General features: G+C 38.0%; 1 protein-coding gene across 14 annotated transcripts in view; it reads right to left on the bottom strand.

Moving 5' to 3' along the window:
• Nucleotides 1-250: 250 nt before the first annotated feature.
• ches1 (checkpoint suppressor 1) overlaps nt 251-26901 on the bottom strand; it is a 63244-nt gene continuing 36593 nt past the window's right edge. For 13 of the 14 annotated variants that reach the window (XM_079584308.1, XM_079584304.1, XM_079584309.1 and 10 more), the window contains 5 exons: nt 18706-19256; nt 11412-11560; nt 9634-9692; nt 6980-7088; nt 257-5148 (listed from right to left, as the gene is read on the bottom strand). In XM_079584308.1, coding sequence (XP_079440434.1) covers nt 4650-5148; nt 6980-7088; nt 9634-9692; nt 11412-11560; nt 18706-19242 — 1353 coding nt within the window. In that variant the 5' untranslated portion in view covers nt 19243-19256 and the 3' untranslated portion in view covers nt 257-4649. Of the gene's footprint in view, nt 5149-6979; nt 7089-9633; nt 9693-11411; nt 11561-18705; nt 19257-26901 lie in introns of all 14 variants that reach the window. The other variant, XM_079584298.1, reaches the window with a different exon arrangement.

Here is a 26901-nt window from a genome sequence, read left to right as displayed (position 1 = left end):
CTGTATATTACATCCCATAACCCTACCTAAAAATTACTTATCTTTGCGGGGACATTTGGTCCCCATAATGTAGGGGACAAAGTGAGGACAACAATGAAATGGTTTCTTTACCGAGGTGGTGATACATAAAATAATTGATCATATCATATAATCCTTAAATTATTCTATATAACTTTGTAGGGAATGTAGAACTCAAATTCTGATAACAGTTTTTATACCTCTAAAACCAAATAAAAACAACTATTCATTTAAAACTCTGATATTTTTATTATTGCAACTGGAAGACAATACATTACATAAACATTATTTTAAGTTTCAGGAGAAATATGTGGAAAAGTAACAACATGATGTGACATTTATTGTCATATAGACAATGTGATTATTTACATGTATTGATGAAATAGTTTGATATTGTTCTTTGGCAATATGATTGCACACCAAGGAAATAGACAGCTTTATACTCGTACAGCATTGGCATCTGAGTGTATTGAAAATAGACCTGGTTGAATACATATTCATCATGATTCCATTGTGCTCTAAAATCATAATCAGACCACTAGTGACTTATGTAAGTACAAGGGCAAAAACATATTGGGCAAAAACATATTTGGCAAAAACAAACAACATCAACAACATTGACAAAAACCCTTATATTATTTCACATATAATTTCAGAGGCAGTGAGAGTTTTCCAATAAATAATTCATGCATATTTGTTTCCCCCTTTTGTCTTACATGGATTTGTATGAATCTTAGCTATTAAATGAGTTAAAAACAAATCGTGTTATTTATTTATTGACACGAGCGCACACAGACACACACAAATAAATGGCATATCATGGGGACTGGCATAAATTTAAAGCAAAACCTTAGCAGCAGCTTATTGCCTATATATGCAAATCAAATAAAGTAGGGCCATCTCGCCGTACGTTTCTTATTTTACACTGTAGGCCTACTCACCCTTACAGTGCCGCTCCATCACTAGACCCCCTGCCGAAGACAAATAGTCCTATTTTACTATTTTAAAAAGTGCTGATATATCGTGTTGGAGTATTTCAAAGGACTGAAAACGGTATATCTGTGCTCCGCTCCGCCGGGGGACGCATAACATTCAGAAAGCGTTTCATACATAAAGCGGAAGTGGATTGTAAACATCGCGAAAGATGCTGAGGTGCGTTCAAGTCCTCCTGGGAAGGTCGTAAATTTACGAGTTTGGAAGTCGAGTTTACAACGTCAGGTGCGTTCAAGTCACTTTCGTCGGAGAAAGATGGCGGTGACCTCTTAATTATCCACATGCATGAAAAAGGCCAACAGCAAGGTTTTTAAACTCTACGTCTTTGAAGAACAAAGATTGTGCATCAGTTGTGTTTAGCTTTTTTATGTTTTTAGTTAATTTATAAAGCTCTGTGCACTTTATTGTTACATATTATTATATTACAATGCTATCATGTTTTGTGCAGGCGGTTAGCTTATTTTGTTGTAAATAAATAAGCCTGACAATGTCACCTCTAAATACCTGAGTATTGTGGTTTTCCGCCACGTTTTTCACTAAAGATCGGGGCATGCTGCCTTCACGTGCTATCTGAAATTTCCTACTTCCCACTTCTGACGTCATGATTACGACCTCATCGAAATTTAAGTGCTTTGTTGTTGGAAAGAATAGGATCCATGGAGGACACCGGGTTAATTCTTCCCAATTGGGAAAATCTTAAAGCCAAAATTTTATGTAGCATCCCAATCATTGACAACCATAACAATTACATCTATAGTCAGTTTACGGACGATGCTGGAATTTGGTTCAAATACAGGCTATTTACACTGTGTATAATACGAATAATCATTTGAAGCATATTTTATGTAAATATGCACTACTTTAATGACAAGGCGATGTTGTTGAGGAAAAAACTAATAATGAATTGCAGTCAACAGCATCGTTCTCCCCTCCGCCATGTTTAAAGTTTATGGCCCGCCTAACTCGGGAACTTGGGTATCAAAATGGTCTCCAAACTTCCCAGTGGTAAATAGGACTTGAGAGGGCGACCATGTCCAATTTTTAACTAGGAAACTCGTATTTATGATAATTCCGATAGCATGAGAAGGCAGCATTAAAGAAAATCCAGAGCTTCCCACTTGTATTTACGACATTGTGGAGTTCAATCATGTGTTCAACTCATAATTGCGATCTTTCTGACATTGAACGCACCATATGTATGACGCTGACAGATGACGAGCCAAGCTCATCCACCACCACAGGACATTCAGTTTCACAGATGGAGTTCAAGTTCATGAGGGATGGGTAATTTAAAACAAAATATTAAGGAAACAGACAAGCCATGGTCGATCGCGAAGTATCGCGCTAATAAGGGACTATCCTAAAGCCACTTCTAATTCCTTGTCAAACTATTTCAGTACAATTTATGATATCAACGCTGCAGGTTGCACAATGCAAATGACTTTAACGGAGTATCGAACCATTACAAAAGAACAGAACAGACATCCAAGCACAACCTTAAAGGGTGTACAGAGTGATAGGTCATCCAACACTGATTAATAACAACATTTGAACACTTACATCAATGAATTGAAAAAGGACCACCAAACTGAGGACCACGAAAAAGGCAAAATCAGTTTCACCTGATATTCAATACAAGGCAGATCTGTTCATTAATGGGTTTTCACGAAGTCCCTTCCTTTGGAAGAGTTGTCTGCCGCAGAAGAGAGATACGATTAAAAAAAAAACGAGTAAAGAAAGAAACCTACGCTTTTAGAGACGCCTCTCTGTTTTCTCGTAAGAAAATAAGCCATGCCTCATGCTAAATATCTATCTTACATGATCTTTCGTTTAGAAAAGAAAATACTTCTTCTTATGTACAAGCACCCATGCAATATAACTGAAAAACAGGCAAAAACTGCCTTTTGTGGAAAAAAAGGGAGGATCTTTTTACAGTGTTATCCTGATAGGACAAATTGCTTGGATTGTGATGAAAAAAATTTAAAGAAATTTTAAACATACCAATATTTTGGCAAAATAATAGGCATTTCTGACACATTGCTTCATAAAAAGATTAGTTGTAGTGTGCTTCAAATAAGAACTAACACCAGAAATGTTTTGAAAACCAGACATCTAAGAGAGAATTGGCATATTGCATTTGACCTTTACGTTTGATATCCATTGGACACAGGCCATTATACACAAAACATTTGCTGCTTAATAAATAAATGGGTCAATGACATATAAGAGTGTCCACCATAAAGAACTGTAAACAATCTAGTTTAAAACATGCTAAGGAGAAAATGTACTTTTTGTATGCGTACACCATTTTCAAGAAAAGTAAATTTAATGATATTAAAATGTCATATGGTGTAACCATCAATTTAACATGAATAAAAAATAATATATTTCCTTACACCTTGGGTACATGTACATGAAAATACACGCTATTCATTATTAAGAAATTAAATAAATTTTTCAAGATAAAAAGTATTCATAATTATTAATTTTTAACTGACCTTGACTCAAAGTCACAAGTCTGCAGGTCTTCTCTTTATGATAGATTTATTTTTTATTGCACCACATGACTTTTGGACAAAAGTTTTTCAAATATTATTGAGCAGTTTTGTTCAAACTAATGGTCGTTGACAATGCTACTATTTATTAAAACATTTTTTCTAATTTTTCATATTTCTAAGAAACAATAATAAAAAATAAAAGATAATGCCATACTAATTTCCAGTGTTGGGAGTAAAGCATTACAAATAACACGAGTTACGCAATCAGATTACTTTTAAAGTTACTTTTTCAAATACGGCAAGTAATGCAAGTTAGTTTGAATTTCCTTCAGCCTGAGGCTTATTCAATTCACTTTTGGTGTGAAAGGGCCTTTACATTTGCCAAAAATAGAACTTTTGGTTTTATTTTGTTATTAAAATACAAACAAGGAAGCCCAGGTGAGAAAAAGTAATGTAATGCATTACTTTTCATTAAAAGTAACACAATTAGTTACTTTTACTAATATTGTATTTAAAAAGGAATTCAGCAAAAAGACATGCAACGTGTTTTCTAGTCGTGAATTGCATTTTAATGTATTTTTAATTAATCAATAGACGTGGACCAAGGAAAAATTACTATCATGTCATTGACCCAAATATTCATCTGATGGTTTTTGTCATGTACAGTAGGTCAGTAGGCCTATCACTACTTTTTGAAACTATTACTGGTCTTACTAAGTGTGCATGGATTAGCTGCACTTTCATCAACAGATATCATCTTTGGCACACTTGAGAGCAGCATAGAAAATCTCTCCGTTCAGCTTTCTGGTGTGAACTAGAAGGATTGCTACAACATAATTAATTCTTTTAAACTTTTCTGTAGGCTTGATGAATTCAAAAACAAACATTTTTCACTCAAATGACCCAAATTTGACTATGGCTTTTTTCCCTCTTCGCAAACACGCTCGCATACACACACACACACACACACACACATGCACACACACAAAACAACATGAACATGAGAATCTTTCACCCGGGAAATCAAATTTAACAAGGGACAACAGTGATTTTATTGATATTGCAACAACTGACTAGAATTCACCTGATATCCTGGAACAGAAGTATTTAGATCTGTGTTAACGGGATTTTCGTTCATTGCTAATCGCTGGCTTCCTCTTTCAGCTCCTTCTGAACTTTACACGCACGCTGAGCGTTTTTATTCAAACCGGTGTGCACTCCAGCCAGGTGAAGCAACGACCCCGCCGCCTCCTTCATCTCCTCATCTTCCTCCTCTTTTACCAGGAGATTTCCCGCCCTCCTCTTCTTCAGGGGAAGTGTGTCAACAGGGGTCCGTAGGTGGCCTTTGGTCCACAGCAGTCTTCTGCGCTGGAGCAGCAGGGAAGGAGGTGGCGAAGCGTCCAGCGGGAAGTCTTTTTGCTCCTCCTTGACCTCAGTGACCGTCACCTCCTGACCGTGGCTGTGGGCAGAGAGGGAACCCTGAGTGGAGCAGAAGGAGAGGGGGGAAGAAATGTCCCCCTTTGTGCCCGGGGACTGGGAGCTGCTGTACGTATGGTCCTCCTGTTGGTCATCGCTGGGTGGAGGAGAGTCACTGTACAGGCTGTTTTTACCCCGTGTCAGATAGTCGCCCAGGGCTGATCTGGAAAGATGGACAGAGAGGGAATCATTATTAAATATATATTACACTTACGTAGACGCCATTACCAAAATTACTTGTTGTGTTATGACTGATAACCAATAAATGGCTGAATAAAATTCTAAATAAATTAAAAATTAAATGTTAATAATTAAAATCAATAAATTGAATTTAGGTAGGTTCCATTTTGAGATTTGCTAAAGATTACATGTAGTGTTATTTGTTTTAGTGTTTATACAGATTCATTTTAAGTGAGCATTAGATGATGACAGATGTAATCTAAAATACGGAAAATAAACATGCAAATTATATCTTATATCTGATCTTTATTTTTATCGCCATTCGAGCGACTCACTCGTATGTATTCTGAATGGCAGATTGTACGCTACGAGAATATTTGATTAGTTGGTAGAACTAATTATACATTAATGAGCACATATAATTTTGAAAGAACAAAATTATTTGCTAAGAATCAACTTAAAAAATGACACAGTGTAGATTTAGGCATATATCTAACACAATTCAATAAGGTGTATGCTCAAAACAAGACGACAATGGCATAAAACAAGACAAAATGTATTTTTGCCAAGAGAGTCTGGTATATTTCAGTGCGTCATTTTCCTCTGTCAGCTCCTTTTATATGAATTAAAGGAGTTGAGAACAGTGTTATTGTGGTATTATTTAAAGGGTAACTAAACCCTAAAACAACTTTTTTTAGTTAATGATCTGTAAGTATGGGGCTTTATTAATGCTGTTCATTGTTTCAAGTATTTTTTTTGACATTTGGGTATAAAGTATTTTAATTCTATGGTGTAAAAACGAGTGCTGCCCTCTTCAGGTTGAACGGTGGCTACTGCAGTTGAATTTTCCAATTGGCAGTTGTGGTACCCTGTGATGTAAGAGGGTACCAGCTAACCACACCCTTGCCTACAGAGAGATGTGTCTCAGGTGCATGGCCCCCCTCCACTGGGCTCTACCCACTTTACCAGCATTTTTCAAATATTGCCAGTGGGTGGAGTCAGGCTCTGACCAGGGGTTTAGTTGCCCTTTAAATACTACTATAGTATTTGTTTCATGTTTCGTGTAGTGTATAATATAGCTGACTGTCCAAGTAAAAGGTCTGTTTTAAAGGTCAAAATTCACAGCACAAATGAAGTTATTGTGTCCCAAAATAAATAATTGATTTTGAACTGCTAAACAAGTCATCAGCAATTTCAGTCTCACTTCCTGTTACATACTAACGTTATAAATTTGCATAATGCCAGCCTATGGCCTTCATTGGCTGCCCGCGAATGATGTCTACTTTGACCCACAAACACTGCAGTAGTAGCTGAGGCATGGACGTGTTTGGTTCATGTTGCCGAGATGACGAGAAGACCCTATTTTCAGCACTGCAAAAGTAAATCCAATTTGCATGCACTTCCAAAGAATGAGGACTTGAATTGATAGGGTAAAACCAACGCCATCGGTTTTTTTCGTATCACCGTGTAACAAGTGCTGAGGAAGACTCCAGAGCTGAAATCCAGATATGATAATGGGCGTTTGGCTGTGGGTGGTAAAATAAGTCACAACAGACTTGGCCATCTGACCAATCAGAGTAGACCAGGCTCTCAGAAAGGAGGAGTTTAGAGAGACTGACTACGAATGAACCGTTTTCAGAATCTTTTGAGAAATTAGGTGATGTGTTTGTATATTATGAGAAAGTTAAAGTTTTTTTGACCTTGAATACATGTGAACATTGTTGGAGACCACCAAAACATAATCACGAACCATTAAAATAGCATAATAGCACTTTAGAAAACTATTTTTATTTAACACCAAGAAGGATACTAACCTCACAGCGGTGGTCCTCTTGCTCACAGGACTCAAAGGAAGGGGTCTGATAACTGGAAAGAGCCCCTGAGCGGCAACACGTGAGCTATGCTGTATCACTCTCTGTGGAACTGGCAAAAAACAAACCCCAAATTACAACTCATGCCATAAAACACATATATTGCACTGGACCACACTGCTGTGATTACAGAAGATACAAGAACCCAAATTTCCAGTATAGTTCGTGGTGGAATTATTTTTTCTCGCATATAGCATTTTCTACCTAATAAAATATTTTAGAGCTTGAGAAAACTAAATATATACATTCCCTTATATAAATCGCCATGACTTATTAATATCTTTATCTTTTCCAAGAAGTCTAGAAAACACATTTTAAAATTCTCTCTAATTTATCCAGGTTTTGGATAATTTGGACCCTTCCAACTCGTTTCCTAAATAAAACAAAATAAAATGAGAAATATTATGTCAGTTACCTCTTGATTTGCAGCATCTTTTTTTGTGTGCCTATTTTAAATCATTTTTAAAGATTGGTTTAGAACCACTGCCCTAAAACATCTGCAGAACATCACCCAGAGAAAAAAAGTTCACCCAAAATGATGTTCCTCAAACAAAGCTATAGTATGGCTTCAGAAGACTTCGAGGTGTAGTGTATGAATTTTATTTATTTATTTGCATGGAAAAGAGCAGCATGAACATTGTGGTGAACATCTCATGGAAGAAAAGTAATTTAGGTTTGGAACGACACGAGAGCGAGCTGGACAATAGAACGGTCTGAAAACTGTGAGGAACACGTTATAAACCATATCACCATCAATATTAATTAGGTGATGCAATGTTTGCTCAACTGATTTGTTGAAAGGTCAATAATAGTGTTGACACTACCGGTTTTGCAGCAGGCAAACACAAGGAAAGTGATTCCCCAGTTAATCCCCGGAGGGAGAGTAAATGATGACAGAAGTTTCATTTTTGGGTGAACTATTGCTTTAAGAGACATGCCAAATGGACACTAGACAGCCTTCACAGGTGTCCAGCCACTCACAAACTGTAAGCACTATGACATTGGCTATAGCAAGCTTAAGTGAAGCGGCCTTGAGCTAAGGCTGTCCAGTCGACCACTTGACACACACACGCACACACTGAGCTCTTTGCTTTTATGTAGACAGCCATCAAGACATTCACATCAGTCAAACGCCAATAGCCTTGCTCAGACACTTTTCACAGGCAGCTCTGCCTCCATTATTCCATTATCAAGAGCAGACGAGAAGGAGAGAGCAGCCACTACAGACAGATAATGTATCCATTTCCTTCCATTTAGCTGCTTGCGGTGGAGTGGAAAGAGAGCACCCTGATTGGAATCGAATGGACATTTAAACGGCTGGGACACCAACAGGAGTGAAAGAGAGAGAAACAGATGGACTGAGAGAGAGAGATGAAGGAGCAGTTGTGGGAAATGAGAGAATCAGTGGCAAAAAAAGAATGATTCCCAAGACATTACAAAGGTAATCTGTAGGCGCAAAGCAGCTATTTGTGTGATAAAGAGGGGTTGTTTTTTATAAATCAAAATCAAGGCACTTTTAAAGGCTGCATGAAATCCCTTTTTTCCTGTTTTGAAATATATTTCTTTGGGTGGGACATATCAAAGGACTTGTCATCTTTAAAAAAATTGTTTTACATGGCTAATAGGCTACGTCACAGCGATGAACTTGATTTTCTAGATGGTGGAGGTATTAGGAGGAGGGACATTCTCACTCCAGATAGCTTTTGATTGGATGAAATCTGTGTAGTGCAGGATGAGTCATCAATATATTTGTTCTGTTCACCCATAAGATGTGGACTGTAAAGAGATTTTTTTAAAATAGAAATTAACACTTAAAGTGACAGTAAAAATATGTATATATATATATATATATATAGAAATGTCTACTTATTCTACCAAATTAATGCTGTTCTTTTGAACTTTCTAATTATCAAAGAATCTAAATGTAAAAAAAAAAGGTTTTACGGTTTACACAAAATTATTATGCAGCACAACTGTTTTCAACATTGATAATAAATCAGAAATGTTTCTTGAGCAGCAAATCATCATATTAGAATGATTTCTGAATGATCATGTGACAATGAAGACTAATGAAGAGTAATGATGCTGAAAATTCAGCTGTGACATCACAGGAATAATAGTTTAAAATAGAACTTTTAAATTCTAATATAATTGATGTAAGAGACAAAAACGCTGAAAAAAATCTTACTGACCCCAACTTTTAAACTGTAATATACCCGACATGTCACTTGAGAAAAAATAAACAAAAAATTGCGGCTCATCTACTTAGGTCATGTGATGCGAACAGCTTCATTGGAAAATGCAATGTTAGTGGAACAAGGAAAAGAGGCCGCCAAAAAAAAAGTGGTGGCTCGACACCAACAAGAGTGACCGAGGCCTAGGCATAGAACAGCTGAAAAAGGAAGCAGAAGACCGAAGAGCATGGCGAGAGACTGAATCTGGAGATATGATCCCCAAGAGTCGGATACGACTGAATGGCTAATCATCATCATACCTATCTATCTGCTAAAGCTATATAGAAGGTTTCAAAGCTAATAGACATGAACTAAAAACAACAAAACTCCAATTTTGGAGATACAACAAAAAAGGGATATTACCTTGTAAGAGCACTCCTCCATTTTTTCTGAAGAGTGGACTTCCTGGCCATAGTGGAGGACTAAAAGATATAAACACAATCACATACAGTGATATAATCAAAGAATGAAAAATAAACTAACAAAAACAAAACCACCTTTGTATTATGAACTCCCGAAATCCTAGTCAAAGACAGATAAAGGCAGGAAAGGGAAAGAAATTCAAGAGAATGGGAATCTGATGGGGTGGAATGCAAACTCGAGACTGAGTGGTAGTAAAAGAATCTAATTGAACAAGTACAGACATCCTGGCGAAGCTTGGAAATCCAATTATTTGATTACTTGTTATAGACTGCAGTGTAAAACAATGTATCCAAATGGCTTCTATTTTCAATAGCAGTCGATATCATCCCTACACTTAGACTGACTCACTCCGTTAGTCTTGAAACCAGATCCTCAAACACACCATGAGCATCACTTTTTAAAGTGATAGGGACAGTTGGGTGTGTTGGGGTTCACAGATGACATTTATCTAATCTCATTAATATTATTTTGATTACAATTTAACATAGCCTTTTAGTGGTTTGGAAATGTTTACATTGATACATTTCATTTTACATCTGCCACTGTCATTCCAGGGATTTTTTAGGTCAGCTGATAAGTGCATGGTTCAGCATTAGATGTGATTAATCGATTTGACAGCACTAATATTAATATATAATCATGATTTGGTCTAGTGGTAACATATTTGCTTTGAGTATGAGCCCTTCTAATTGGATAACGCATGCATTTTCTGTAAAGCTGCTCTGAAACTATATGTATTGTGAAATGTGCTATACGAATAAATGTGAATTGAATTGTTTGTTTCTTCAACTGATGAAAAAAGCCAATTATTCAAAATGAAAGTAAAAAAAAAAAAAAAAAACATTTATTTTTTTGTAAACAGATTTTTTTTTTTTTTTACCGTTTACACAGTAGGCCTAACTTTTCCAATTTCCCAAAAGAGAATAGAGACCACAAGCTACTGAGAGTGGCCCCCTCATCCCACAAGAGGAAGTGAGAAAAAAAGCAAGGAAAAAGCTAGAAAACAGGAGCCAGCATCTGCTGTTGCTATGGAGTTTAGTGTTGCTAAGCCTATAATGTATTTCTTAGCACTAACTGTCTGTCCTATCTATGTTTTTTTTCTTCTTTTGCCAGACAAATAGCTTTGTGCTTCTATTACACCTGTCTCATACATATGTTGCCATGGAGGTGCTCTGGTCGTCACAGCAACAGCAGAGGAGAAGAAACGACTAGGGAAGGGCAAGCGTGTGCCGCTTCTTTACATCCCACAGATTCCCCAGAGGATCATGTCCAGTTGCTGACGAAGAGTTCAGGAACGAGTGAAGGAACTGACCCAAAACCCTCAGACACTGAATCAATGTGTTCTTCACAGGAAGGTCATAAGAGAGGCCAACAAATAAAGGTGTATACATGAGCTTCCTTCAGTCTTCCTTTCTCTTTCTTGAGATTTGATTTAATTGGAGACTATTTTACAATCAAAACATCCACTCAGTCACATTTTGTTATTCCACACCAAGACAGATTTTTGTGCCCAAGCTCTTTCTTTAGAGACGGAAAAGTCTGGACTAGGATTTTCAGGGCCACACAAAATGGAAAGTGTGAATGAAAGTACTAGAAGAAAACCAATGAAGAGGGAAAAAAGCCATAACTGGTAGTTGCAGAGGAAAAGAACAGAAAGAAAAAATGAAATGGACGGCCAAAAAAAAAAAAAAAAACTGAGTGAGAAATTGAGGCGTTACCTGTGGTATTGCTGAGGAGAGGCAGATGGGGAGGTAGGTGGTTTTGGAAGCCGAGGGGAATACGGATGATATGGAGTCTTCTTTAGCGCCTGGATCAGATTGTGTCTGTAGTCAGGATCAATAGACCAGAGAGAACCCTTTCCTATACTCTAAAATACAGAAAAGACAAATTACGCTCATGTTACACACTATCTTTATTAAGATGAACAATATTCCAAGGTACTTTACAGCAGGAAGCCTACATCAAACATCACCAGGCAAGCGTTGACCTGAAATCCTCAAAGAAAAAGAGGAAGGCAAGAAGATGGGTTACACCTGGAACGAGGTTGAAAGCCTACATCCCAAAAAGGGGGAACAGTAGGGCAGGGCATACTTTCCCGCAGGGTTTAGCTCCAATCCTAATCAAACACACCTGAACAAGCTAATCAAGGTCTTCAGGATTACTAGAAAGCTACAGGCAAGTGAGTTTGATCAGGGTTGAACTCAATTCCGCAAGAGAGTGGACCTCGAAGGCATGGCCGCGGGAACTAAGGGTGCTACAGCAACCCCCTGATGACAGCGATTTCACTACATTGGCATTTAAGATGACATGACTTTTAATAACTTTGTTTTTCAACATGTTTTTAAGAACACCTTCTACCTTTATATAATTACTCTAAAGATTATTTTGTTTTTATATGTTGTCAAAGATGGTTTTACTTGAGGACCAGCATCTCAGAACTCATTTGACACTCATTTAATGCATGTTCACTCAGACGTCGGCAAAAAAATGAAATATCGATGTCTAGATTAAAGCATTCTTTGGCATTAGGGGCTGTTCACACAGAACGTGTTTTTCCATTCCACTCTGCTACTTTTCCACTGTTTTTCAGTGTGAACACACTAGCCGTGTTTAACCATTGCGCTCGCGTCTCGTGCATGACACAGCGTTCTCAAAACGCAGCACTCAAGTTAAAATAAATTAAACTAAAACACGCCTCGGGAGTCGGGACCTTGCGTTTTCCCCCGTGCCACTGCCCGCGTTGGGTGTTGCGTTTTCGCTTTGAAAGAGTATGCATTCTGTGTGAACCGGCACTTCTGAGCGTCTATCATAAAGTAAGATGCAGATTTTTGTGCTGTGTTTTTAAAATTTATCATGAGTTCTGAGCGTTCTCACATAACTCTGTCCTCATTCATTTGTATGTTCATCTTTTTGTTTGGGCTGTTTAATATTCGGGTTTTGTTTCAAATTACTCCAAATACCAGCACCACCCCGCAATATCAAGCACCTCCCCATTAAGCCATGCCCCCAGCACCCCCCTCATAAAATATGATCCCGCGGCTATGCTCGAAGGCTAAAGTAGCCCAGCCCTGCTGTAAAGGAACATACTTTAAATTGGGGGCTCGTCCAGGATAGGAAACTAGGACTTTACGGAGCCCAAGAAAGAAGCATACCTCTTAACAAGGGGTAGCCAACCCTACTCTTTGGGGGCTACCATTTTAGAGAGTTTAGTCTAATCAAACATACCTGAACCTGATTACTTGAAATAGCAAGGGGTGCATTCCCCAAAAGCATCGTTATCCAAATATGGTCGCAAGCTCCGTCGTTAACGACATAGTTGAACAATTTGGCGTTTCCCGAAGGCATAGATCGCAAATGTATGTGGTTTGAGCTGTAGTTAGAACCATAGTTTCGTGTTAATATGACATGGATTTAAATAGATCATGCGCTAGGGCACAGTAAACAAGCTGATAATCAGTGCATTTTAAATCTTTCATCCTATTTAAATATATATACATTTTAAGCGAGTCAACAATCAGTGCTTTTTTGGAGGAGTGCATAAATGCGTACGGGATCCCCGGAGTATGATGAATGAGGGAACCTGCGATGACTCGAACAATTAAATAAAGCAAGATGGCAGGGTATCTCAGTTCGTTACAGCAGCATGTCAGAAAAATTAAGTTGTGGAGAAAAAGTTTTCATGAGTAAAGTGTACGCCAAATACTGCATGTTAATTGTAAACGTGATTAAAAAAAATTAACACTCAGATTAGCCTAATACCCTTGCGAATCTTCAAAGTAATGACTGTATATATATATATTGGAATATATTGTATATGATCAATGAACATATTTGCAGAGCACTGAGGAAACTGAACAGCAGGGTGGAGGATTAGACCTTGCACTCAAGACCCTTGCTGTCTAGTGAATACAGAGGCACCTTTAAAACTGCCTCAACAGGCAACACTGGCATATATTTTTAGATCAAAGAAGCCATTCTCCACCTAATTAAGCTGTCTGCCCTCCATCAGGGGCTTCCAGAGCCACATTTCACTTTACCAAAAAACACAACTCGCACAAGGCATGAAATTCAACCCGTGTGCCTTTGATCTCGGCTCTCGTATTAAGCACAAAAATAAGTGAGACGGGATGATGAAAGCACTCTGATATTATCGTAGTTACAGAACAGTCGCTATTGCAGTGATTGTCAGTGTTTACTGACACACCACTCACGGCAATTAGGGGAAGGTTTGATTAAACAGGCCGACAAGCTTGCAATTGCCAAGTGGTTGGGGGAAGCAACTTTATTTCACATTTGTGTTTTTCACAGTGCTCAAGGAGCCATTGGCCCAGCATGCCGTTTCCACCCGGGGTGCAGGGTAATTCAAATACACTCCCCATGACTTCATTCATAACTTCCCCTACCAGTCTTCCATCTGCCCTCAATTAGCTATCAACACGCCTGCAAAACAACATCACAGACTGACGTACATCATTCACAAGCTCCGGCACGGCATCCGGGTACGGCTCCAGCTCACCTGCCTGCCAGAACCACACGACCCCTCTCTACAGGAGATAGAGGAGGAGCAGACAAGCACCTGTGGTTTCACTGGTCTCCAAGGCAACACGTCGAAGAGAGGGATGGCTGGTTGTCTGGTCGGAAGGTTTGGCAGGAGATTCTCAGTCTACATGGAGACAATGATGGCGCTTTAAAACCAGCCCAGACCCATGTGTTAATCTTTCCCAACCGTGGTAAACGAGGAAAGCAGATTTCTGCCACAGACTCTACGCTGAGAGAGCCAGGATACATGATTGCCTATGCTTAGAGGAGAAGGTTTCTACTTACGGCTCAAAAAGCATACCCATATTTTCATGAATATTAAAGGGGTCATATCATGGAAAACTGGAACACTAAAATGAAGTACGTCTGCGCAAAGATTTTAGTCCAATGGCTCAAGTTTTGTCTGGGTAGAATAGTCAAGTTAGGCTCTCCTGGTTGAAGCTGTAACTACACCAAATCTCTCTCTACCGTGATTCAAAAGATATATATTATTCATTATACGATAGTAGATGTTTTTGGAGAGCTCTTTAAGAGCATGAAATGGACAATCGCTTCTCGAAGGGTTTGGGAATGTGTCCGTTTTTTTTGTTTCCATCAGCGTTGTTATGAAAAAAATAGCAGCTTCAGAGTGATTAGCCACATGGCATTTATGACACACGGTATTTGGTTAAAACAAACCTAGATGTGGAAATGAGTTTCCATGAGACTGTTTTTGGAGGGTCGTGTGCCAGCTAAGCAACTAAAATCATTGGGAACATTGGAAACCCATAACATTTGCATGCAGAAGACTTAAAGGTCTAGAAGCAAAAAACAGGCCACTTCATTTCAAATGTCAGACAGAGGGTAAAAATGGTCATGTAAAACTAAATTAGCTTTTTGCTCAAGCTACCTTGACTAACATTATAAGTGGACTTCAGCAGTGGGGAAAAATAAAGTGCTACACAAGTGCACTGAAAATAGTACCATAGATAGTATATAAACTGGACACAGCGACCCCATAGGTTTCAACGGAGAAAAGTGAAATCAATTAGAAGCACTCACTTCCTGATGGCTGAGCGTAGTGCGCAGGCTCAAACTGAGCTTGATGACGTAGATGTGACGTGAGCAAGCTGTCTGACAGTTGTAAGTCTTCTAGTAGCTGTGCCAAGAGAAATCTGAATCATTCTCTTCCGAATCTCGCAGAGACGGAGAGCGTGAGTATTAGCTGTCCATGAGCTAGCAGCAGGATCAACTTTATCACTCTCTATGGGCTTCTCCCTTGACTTTATCGGACTTTAAGCCTCCACGTCCCCCCGATCGATTGCGAGCTTCTCGAATTTCTCGACTGTGCGACAGAGTCGAGTGGTTATGACGCATTTCGTTAGCCTATTTTTACAAAAACTGCTTCTACGGGGCCATAACGTAAGATACAAGGTAATGGAGACTTTTATACGTTGTCGTGTTTCTTTAGAAATAAATAATGGACAAATGGAGTCTTTAAACGTCCTCAGATGTAAAGTTATTTGCTGTCAAAGTGACGCCAAAATGAATGGGAATCAAAGGAATGCTAACAGCAGGTGATGGCTTGATAGCCAATGGCGGCCCCGGGGAAGCTTCGGTTTCCGGCGGATGGATTACCCCCTTGATTAGTACACTGAAGCACAAAATGGAGTGTGGACACATATGTTATCTTAAAGGCGAGACACGGCAGGCAAAAACATAGTTGTTTTTTTTCACTTGTCAATTTTGAGATTTGGGGATATTTGTCTTCAATAACATGTCTTCTTTCAGACTTGTGGTGAAAAAAAGTCAGAAATACACATTTAGGTCTTTATTTTACTACACTTTGTCTGTTTGTGTGTGTAGATTTCTCAAAAATTAATAAAAAATTGGCGTTCTAAATCATCACGCTGCTCCGCGATCGCGGTCTGTTATCACATGCATCGCTGGAAAGCTCTCTCTCTCCTGTACAATGCTGTCGGATCCAAATATGGTCATTTCCTTTTTATCAGCAACCAATCGTGAAACTAAAAGGGGGAATTTAACTCTAAATGTGCAATCTCATTGGCTGATGCAAATTTTTGATGCCCGTTTTCACAAAATTACTTTTCTGTCATACTCCAAGTCCGAAATCTCCACTTCAGTAGCACCTATATATACACCAAACTTTCCAGTCTTGTACCTAGTTATATTATGAAGACGTTTACAGAGGGATTTGTAAATATATTATTCCTAGCCTGATTTATATAACATTTTATTCCAAAAAACATGGCGAAAATATTTGTTTAAGGCTATTGACAGTATATTCTGATTTACAGGATAACAAAAGTAGATCCATAAATCCCTCTGTAATCCCCCCCCCCCCCCCCATCTAATATATGAACACAATGAAAAAATTATTTTGAACCTGGCTTTATCCAATACTCAGATTTATTTTTTTTGAATTATATGCTAATTAGTGTAATTTGCATATTTAAAAATTAAATTACAGAAAACTTGTACAACTTTTTTTTCTCATCGTAATGTAGGTAGGTAATCTGGGAAAGTTTCATGGTGATATCTGCTAGTTAAAAAATAGTACCCTATTCACCTGTAGTGTCTCGGCTGGAAGTTTGGAGGCCTTTAAGAAAGCGGAGACTGATCTACCACAGTATTTAGTGTCTTAACATCTGCTATTGAGTAACACACTGTGAATTATTATAGAGAGGGGCAGATTTACTAATAGCTTGCACCAGTGAAAACCCTCTTTTGGCATTAAAAAACTACTGTCAGGATTTACTACGGTAAATACACGCAATGAAAAATTAGCGGTGAAAAGGCATGCATAGTTATTTTTGTGGCTGACCTTATTGCATATGCATTTGTTGGAGTTTCCCTTTTAGATGCAAAATTTATGGGAGTATAAATCCCATAAAAGTATAAAATGTTTCCGTTCCCTTTTCCAAACAGTGAAAAATTTAACTAAATGAAATGCATGCATTCACATTTAATTCAGTTAATTCACAGTCTATATTAGACGGGTTAAATGAACATGTCCATTTCAGCAGATTAGTTTGGTATTCTGCCAGAGACTTACTTTGATTATTTTATACTTAGTTAAATGTGATACAGCTGGCACTCAAGTAACCTGAACTTTAGCCACCATCTTCAACATCACTGTGCTTCATACCACTTCCCTGAAATGTTCCCATATTGTACCCACACACACATATACAGACCTACTCACACACACATAGCAACGCAGCCAATCAGTTTTGCTGTTGCTACAGAAACTGCATGCTTTTCATGTCAACTACAGCTTGGTTGCCATGGGAATACATATACAAGGAGAACTCTTTTGGCCGTAGTTAAGAACCAAAAAAACAACATGACAGGTATACACACACACACACACACACACACACACACACACACACGCACACACACGCACACACACGCACACACACGCACACGCACACGCACACACACACGCACACACACACACACACGCACACACACACACGCACACACACACACAGCAATAGGTGTTGTTAATCTTTTTGTTGTTAAAGTGTGCGATTATATCATTATTTGTCATATCTAAACAAAAAGCATGATTACATGTTGTTTGTAGTTACACTTTGATTATAATCATAGTACTATATTTTAATTATAATCATGGACAATGTTTGCATATCCACAGCCTACATTCATAAAATCTCTTAAAAACATAAGCCGTTGTTGACTAACTGGAAACTAATCTGTCATAAAGTCACTGTGGACTTTGATTTAAGGTTAATATTGCAATAATGACTCAAGGAGATGTCGCAATTTTTTTTCTTCTGTCCTACCTTACATTAAAAATGCCATTTAAAAAGAAACCACTTCTATGATGAGAATTTGGTTACTTTTTTTGAGGCGGGTAACAATATAAAAATGTCAGGATGATACAAACATAATGAAAAAAGTCTTACGTTTTTTTAACAAACCATTATTAAGTATTGGTATTATTATTGGCATTATGAAGTAGTTTGGCTCTTATTATTATCTCTTAAAACAAAAAAAAAACCTTCCTTGAACCTGAAAAAAAAAAAGTTAAAATAAAAATGACCACTATACAATATGACACTTTTCAAATAATTATAATTTAAAATTGCCATAAAGGTTTTTTTCAAACCCATATGCAACCAACATGAATACAAAATAGTACATTAAGAACTTCTTTTTGAAAAATCTTTTTCAAAATATTCTTAATCGTGGACACCACTGCTCCAAAAATAATGGTAAAAATGTTCATAACTCCTAGACAGCACAAAGATAAAATAAAGAAATGTAAAGAAGCAAAGAAAGCGTTCAAGAACATGTGCACACTTCTGGTTAAAGTATTTAAAATCTATCAGGCCGAAGCATTATTGATGGAAAATCAATCAGAAAGATGAAAGTATGCATAATAAAAACCACCGGCTCTTTTACACCTTAAGCCTCAGTAAAGCTCAGTGAAACACAAGCCCTCACCTGACTGCGATCCTTATCCACCTTCTTGAAGCATTTGTTTAGCGACAGATTATGTCGCACTGAATTCTTCCAGCCAGTGGGGGCGCTAGCGAAGTAAGGGAAGTGCTCCAGTATCCAGCCGTAGATGTCTTTGACAGGAAGTCTCTTAGAGGGAGCGTCCTCTATTGCCATGAAGATGAGGCAGCTGAAGGAGTATGGAGGTTTGCGGCTGGGACCCGTGGACAGGTGGTAGGGCGGCTCGCTGGGCTCAGGCGAGGACGACGGCGAGGACGAGGGCTCGCGGCCACCGTTAGCGTCCTGCAGGGGGCTGACGCTACGCAGGCCGGAGTGGCCCAGACTGGTCAGCAGATCCGTGCTCTCGTGCAACCAGCTGAGGCTGGTCAGCTCCTCGTCCTCGGCCCGGCTGAGGGAGGCAGAGAGGGCCAGAGAGAGGTCAGCGGCCTCAGTGTCCTGGTAGAGCTGACTCAGACCCCGCGCCACGCTGCCACTGCTGGGGCCCTCGGCCTTCTTCCCTGGGGGCATGACCACTGGACCCATGCAGCCCTCGGCTCCTGCAGAGACACCACAAGCACACTTTAAATTGACCGCCGGTTTTTATGACAATTTTTTAAAATCAAGTATTCATGAAAAGGCTTAATTGGAGCTCTTATATAAGCTGAATCTTTTGGTATGGAAGGCCATTTCTACCACATAAGATTTAGAAGAGATCTAAAAGTCAAAATTATGACTTTGTATGTCACAATTATGACTTGTGTTTGAAATTATGTTGAATATATATTTGAAATTATGACATACTATGAAATCGGTGCTACCTGACTAGAGAAAACTGAGAAAAAACTTAGTTAGGAAAACTTCTACAACCATAATGCACTGGGCATGTTGCCACCCAAGGCCACTCCCACCAGTTGGCTATGGATATACTTGCCAGAGTCATACTGCCTCGCTTTAGTAGGAAATACTGCTTAGCAAACTTTTAGTCATTATGGTGTCGACTTGTATTGTTCCCGGGTGCAAGAATTCAAAGAGTAAAGGTTTAGCGGGAGGGAGTCATTTTCAGTTTAGTGCATTGTAAGCAGCGGCTAAAGGCCGCAACGAATCGGAAATACGGAGAGAACGCTGCAAACCATCTGAAAAATAAATAAATAAATATTGGCCCATAAAACAGGACCAAACCATCTCCAAATAAAGGATTTCCGCAAACGCTTTCCTTACAGCCTTCCGTCACTCTAGTCAAACTTGCAGCTGTTTGCAGACGCGCTCTCGCCCGATCCTCGAGAAATGCCAAGTGTGCCGTTCTCACAATAAACACTTACCGTATACAGACCTCGCATTAGCCAGCTGTACAGACGCATTATATATCTGCGTTATTCAGAGAAACCTCGCAGCTGAAGGCTAGAACACAGCTTTTCTTACTCTTTAACTGTATATGATGGATTGTATTTAAGATCAAATGAAATTGTATAAAATACATTTATTATACCGTTTTATATGTGGATTATACAACACAATTAATGCAACATACTTCAATGCAATTATAGTCGTGTTAGGATGATGCAGAGCAAGTATGATTTTGCGTACGTGTGGTTTCAGTCGTTTCAATATTTTTCATACATTTAGAATAATGATGATAATGATTTGTGATTTGTTCCTAAAATTGTTCGTACGCACAAATGTGTGCGTAGGCATGCTTAGTAAATGAGACCTAGTGTTTTAGGCCAAATGGAGGAGGAAAATTAACAAAACTGCTGATCCGTCAGTTCCCCGAAGCAAAACGGCGTCACGTTCAGGTAAGCTGTTGCCATAGTCTTCCATTATTACTCTTACAATAACGGTTTTGTTAATAACCCTCTGTCTGTGGACAGGGATACAAAAATGCGGAAGTGTAATCTGCAGTTTTCATGAAAACCCTGGAGCTGTCAAAACTGACAAACAAACATGAATTTCTTAACATTGTTAATTTACGTTTACTACGGACACTGTACAAAACAAAAATCACCAAAGTTACACTTTAAGTCATAATTTCGACTTTTTATGTCATAATTATGATTGCCCAGCACATTTGAGCAATGACACGCTCGGTATTGCATACAGGGACTTTTGTGAGGTGAGTGCCATTAAAAGTTAAACTTCTGTTCTCTATTATTTGCTGTACTACTGTATGATGTGAGATTTGCAGCTTTCGGTATTAATCAAACATATGGTTAGTAAAATCTAGTTTTTAGGGTCAACAAATACATGAGGCTAAAATCAATGCATGTTACATTTACTTAAATCTCATATTTTTGTAATCTTCCCTCGAAACAAACGTACTCCAGAGAGAAATGAGACTAAATATCAGCGTGAGAACTGGCAACCACTTCCATATTTCAGAGGTGAGACCAGCAAACAGGAAAAAGACAGAGTTGAGACACTCAACAAATGCAGTTTATTCATGATAAATAGTCAAATTCCAAATTCACTTTATATTAATATAAACAGAGTAGCAGAGTAGACAAGCTACTTCAGCTAAACTCACCAGTCAAATTAGTAAAAAAATTACTAAAAAACTACTAAAAAAAGCTACTTTTAACACAAACATTAGATTTTTAAGGGATCCAACAGAGGAATAATGGCTAAATTTGGGTCTGGCCCTATTCAAAGGCTTCAGAAGACTTGAAATATGATACTTTAGGTTTTTTTTTTTTTATACTTTGTGATACCTTAGGTGCTTTTTTGATACTTTTTGAAACTTTAGGTGTTTTTTGATACTTTGTTACTTTAGGTGCTTTCTGTTCTTTTAGGAGATTGGCAGTACAAATAAACATTTACTTATGGAAAACATAGTAATCTCTCCATATAATTATAAAATAATAGGGAGTCAGCATGAAATGAGGACATGTAAATGCTAACTAAATTAAAAGGGGCAAACTATTAATTTAAAGTGTGTCAATTTATAAAGATAAAGACCCTTTTCACATTTCCGGGGTTCTCAGAAGCGGAGGTCGTCATAGTTGGGTAAATGTCTATGGCGATGAATAGGAGTGGACAACAAATATAATTTTTGTATTCCCATTGGCTCCAATAGCAAAAGAAAAAATACATGATAGCGTTTCCATGACTTTCCAAAAGAGGGAAAAATATATAAATAAACATGAAATTTTCCTCACTCCCTCGGCCGTTGTATTAGAACGCATCTAATACGGTGTATTAGCATTTGCAATTTACTGCAAAGGTAATATAACACAAAATATAACACTCATAAGATGGTGTATGACAGAACAAGTCAAATGGAATTTTTTTTTAAAAAGATAATCCTGAATCAGAATCTCACAATTCTGACTATATCTTTCAATTGCGAGTTTACATCTTGAAATTCTGACTATTTCTTAGAATTGCAAGTTTATATCTCACAGTTCTGACTTTATTTTCAGAATTTCGAGTTTATTTCTCAGAATTGCGCAATTCTGACGTTTTTCTCGCAATTTTGAGTTTATATCTCGAAATTGAGAAAAATGTAAAAATGTCAGAATTGTGAGATAAGGTCACAATTTCCTTTTGTGTGTGTGTGTGTGTGTGTGTGTGTGTGTGTGTGTGTGTGTGTGTGTGTGTGTCTGTGGTGGAAACAAGCTTCCATAGATAAGGCAGCTTGTTTCTGTCTCAAGAAGAGTAAAAAAATAAACAGACAACTGAGATAAAATAAATAAAGTAACAATTGTGTCATTTAAAGTTGCATTGTGAGTTATAAAGTCATAATTAAAAAGATTTTAGCAATTATAACAATTAAATTGTGAAACATAAGGTTGCCATAAAGAGAAGCAAAGTTGCAACTTATGGAAAACTAAATGTGCGAAACAAAGTAACAATTGAGAGATACAGAAATTTGTGACTTATTTTATGAGAAGTTGCAATTATTAGAAGTAAAGCTAAAATTAGCATTTGCCATGCTAAAATCACGTTGTAGCAAGGATGCAACCATTTTACAATGGAAAATCTGATAAAGTGTTCTCTTGTGACAGCGTGTGTGTGTGTGTGTGTGTGTGTGTGTGTGTGTGTGTGTGTGTGTGTGTGTGTGTGTGTGTGTGTGTGTGTGTGTGTGTGTGTGTGTGTGTGTGTGTGTGTGTGTGTGTGTGTGTGTGTGTGTGTGTGAGAGAGAGAGAGAGAGAGAGAGGGGGGTTTCTGGGAGGTAAGCTTAGCACGAGGTTGGATTGTATTAGAAGTAAGCCTGACAATATCTGCAGATGCATAAAATCTAAATACGAACTTATCACACACTGCCCAAGTCACAGTAGGTAATCCCGTTTATCTCTCCCTACAGCATTACCCGTCACTTTTAACTCTCTCTTTGACACCCATGCCAACACGTACCCACACACAATTATACATGCCGTACCAACATGTCAACTGATGTGCCAGGGGCAGCACCCCCTGATAAGGCCATTCGATCAGTCAATATCAGCATATGCAGCTGAGCACTCCTTGGAAAATGCACAGTCACGCCTAAGGGCTGCTTTTGACACTCGCGCTTACATGTCAAAGCAGCAGCTCTCTTCCCTTGCATTGATTGACAGCTGACAGCTAGCGCTGCATTGCTAATACAGCATCTGTCTCCACGGCAACGGAGCGAGAATATTATCCATCCTCGCAATCTGGAGCAGAGATTCCCTGGGGTCAGTCAAGGCATGGCTGCGTTTATAAGGCAGATTATACAAATGTGGACGGCATCACATCCAACATCACAACCGAGGTCTCAGCTAGAATCAACTGCATATTAACAAAAACTGTGAAAAACTCAAATCTGTTTCACTAAAACACAAGAGAAAACTGTTATAGCCCATAATTTAATTAAATGCGTCAAATAAAGAGAGGAGGTAGAATGATTGTATCTGATGAATCGGATTTTTCTAAGGATTTTTGCGAAATTGCAAATATAGATTATGTTTTACAAGAAAATGCTTTTTCAGTGTTTTCTACTTCAAAATTTTGTGTTTCTTTGTCATAGTGTGAAATTTACTAGCAATTTCTGAGTGAAAATTGTTTCTACACAAACTAAATTTTCAGTGTACCGGTACTCTGTTATTGTTAATAAAACAGCATGTACATGTTACTCCAAAGTACTTAATCATTTATCTTGATTATATTCCCCAAAATTATATTATTGGAAAAAAATTGTTTATGATCAATCTGTATCAAATTGGCCTCAAAATATGAATGCCAATAAATAAATCTGTAAGAAAAGCAGTGGACTGGCGGGTCAGTTATTATGAAGGGTAACCGCAATAAGGTGTTTTATTGGAACATATAAAGTATGCACATATACACACACGATATACAGCTTTGCTTTTTGTGTATCCATGGTGGCGCTGCCACAAAACGCTACATCTGACAGAAAAGGGCCAGCTAATTTTACTGTTGCTATGACAACGAACTACTCGAACAGGGTACCATTGGGGCTGCCAGTGAACTTCCCTTGCGCTCAAGAATCAATTACATCTTACCGATCACAAACAAAGTTTGAAAGCGTTTTTTGTTTAAGCTCTTAAAAGAAATAAGGAAGCAAGATGTTACAGGTGAGAGTTGTGACAAATTACCAAAGAGATCTAAAAACTGGAAAAGGCAAACAACAGCTCGCCCAAATGCCCATTAGTGCATGCAATCTAATTTAAACATTACAGGCATTTTGGCTCAGTGTAAACAAAATAAACTTCAAAACTCAGCATCTGCTTTATAGATACTGCAAGTAGTACCACAGCATCATGGGTGTTTTTGACATACCTTGGATAACAATTAAATATATACTATGGACTATGGTATATGAATTATATGGATATAATATAATACATGGTATATGGGTTCAATTAAACACAAATTTAAATTATTCAGTTAAAGCGTTTTCCTATAAAAGCTCATGGTAAACATTGACATTATTACAATATAGGGCAATTTGACTTTTGATTAATTTTTTTAATATAACCATGGATTCAACAAATGATTCTTTCTCCTGGTTATTATACAAATATATTGACATTATTACAAAATATATAGTGCAATTTGACTTTTGTTCTGCATTTCATTGTGAAGTTTTATTTTACTTCACAAATGGAAGAAGGGCTGAAACATCAGTCAGAGTTTTCTAAGATGGCTCAACTAGCACAAAACATCAGTCATTAGACTAAAGTCAAAATATTATACTATATTTAGAATGACTTTTTTTGCACGGCTGTTAGACCTTGCACCAATACTTAACTTGGCAAAACAAAATAAAAAAAAACAAGAAACTAAAAACATAAAAAGGCACAAAAAAACAACAAGAACAAAACCAAACAACAAAATAAAAGCCAAAACAAAACAAGAACCAAACAAAGCAAAACAAAACAAAACAAAACACAAAAAGGTAAAACTAAAAAACAAGAACAAAACAAACCAAACCAAAAAAAGAAGAAGCAAAAAACAAGAACAAATCAAAGCAAAAAACAAACAAACAAAACATAAGGCATAACAAAACACAAGAACCAAACAGACCAAGCCAAAAAACAAAACATAAAAGGCAAAACAAACAAACAAACAAACAAACAAACAAACGGCAAAAAAACAAGAACCAAACCAAAGAAAACAAAAAACAAAAGTAAAGCAAAATGTCAAAAAAGTGATATAAGGGGACAAGGTAATTTTCCGCTAAATTACAGCAGCATGAGACAGTCAAAAATCTTTTTTTTTTTTTTTTTTTATAACAATGCATCAAAAACGCTAAACATAAAAGGCAATTAATTATGACAGGTAGCGCAAGGCTTCTCGTGAGTTAATTAAATTCAAACCAAGCAAAGCAAAATGTCTCAACGGACGCGAGTTCATTCAAAATATTTAAATTCCACAAAACCTGCTAAACAAATCCTTCACAAAAGCCAACAATAAACTGCATTCACATAACCCTGAGGTACATCTCGCTTATGAGATTTCAGTTCTGGTACGTAGAGTACAAATAATAGACCTTTGTCTTGATGTCAACACCAGCATTGAAAGACATCGGAGTTTCCCCCTCCTTTCCAGCACCAAAAAAAAGACGACTTGTTTAGTTTCCATTTCCTCAGTTCCCATGACAACAGTGTTAGGGCACACCAGGGCATGTACATACAGCCAACCAATCAGCCAAGCCGTCCATAGATCAAAGAATACGGCCCATCCTTTCTGCCAGAAACATCAGAAAAGTCCATAAGCAATGGCAAAGAGGTGAAGGTTCGTTGTCCAAAGGGGCCGGAGCACACAGTTCTCCCTATGAGGGTCACAACGCAATAGACTCCGGGCAAGAACTTTCTCTGCTCCACATGAACCTCGCTCACCCACAGGCACTAACCATTGGAAGAGTTACAGCGCTCATTTGCTTTAGTCCCCTGCTCCCCTGTTCCCCCGCTCCCTTGTCTGATCTGAGCTTAGTGAAGGTGACCTGACCGCACTCAGCCCGAGGGTCTTCCAGTGAAGTTTGGTGCAGAGAGGAGACCTCTACTCTCAGAAGTCAGGCTTAAAACAGCACTGGCCCCGGGCCCCTGCATTCACAGCATACACTGACAGCATGCTAAGAGACGCTTTTGCAGAGGGATCCCTCGCTTTCTCTCTCTCTTACACTTTGCTTTTCTCTCGATTACACGGTCTTTGCTATTGACCTGAACTATAACTGATGGGAGAGGAGCAATCGGCAAAGAGCATCGAAGCCAAACGACTTTCCTCTCAGCTTTTATATCCATAGTGACATAATAACTGCACACACCATAATTTCTATCATTACATCAAAGCATGAATAGAGCGTTTACATAGATCCTGCACTGTAGTGCAAAAGAGTGAGCAATTCCTGGTAGTTGGTTGGTTAACAAAATATTTGAGGTTCATCGTTTTTGTTTTAATACAATATTCCTAGTTAAAAATAACTCGAACCACATGTTATTCAGCAAGTAATATAATGCATTACATTAATAGTCTTACCGGTAGATTAATTATTCAGCAAAAGTGGTCAAAATTGTCATTTAGATATGGGCACTTTTTGGTTGAACTTCTGATTGTGCTGAAGCTGTGCTTTATAGATAGTTACGTCACTTTTCTTTGCATCCAACACGCAAAATGTATAGAACTTACTGGATATTCATGATTATGACAAGAATTGAAAGATTGCATACGGTGACAGACAAGGTTGGTGAGCCATTCTATTAAATTAGTCTCATACTAACACAT

The sequence above is a fragment of the Phoxinus phoxinus genome (genome assembly GCF_949152265.1).
Source record: "Phoxinus phoxinus genome assembly, chromosome: 16".
Taxonomy (NCBI): Eukaryota; Metazoa; Chordata; class Actinopteri; order Cypriniformes; family Leuciscidae; genus Phoxinus; species Phoxinus phoxinus.
The sequence above is the reverse complement of the archived record's forward strand: the minus strand, read 5'-3'. Positions and strand labels throughout refer to the sequence as shown.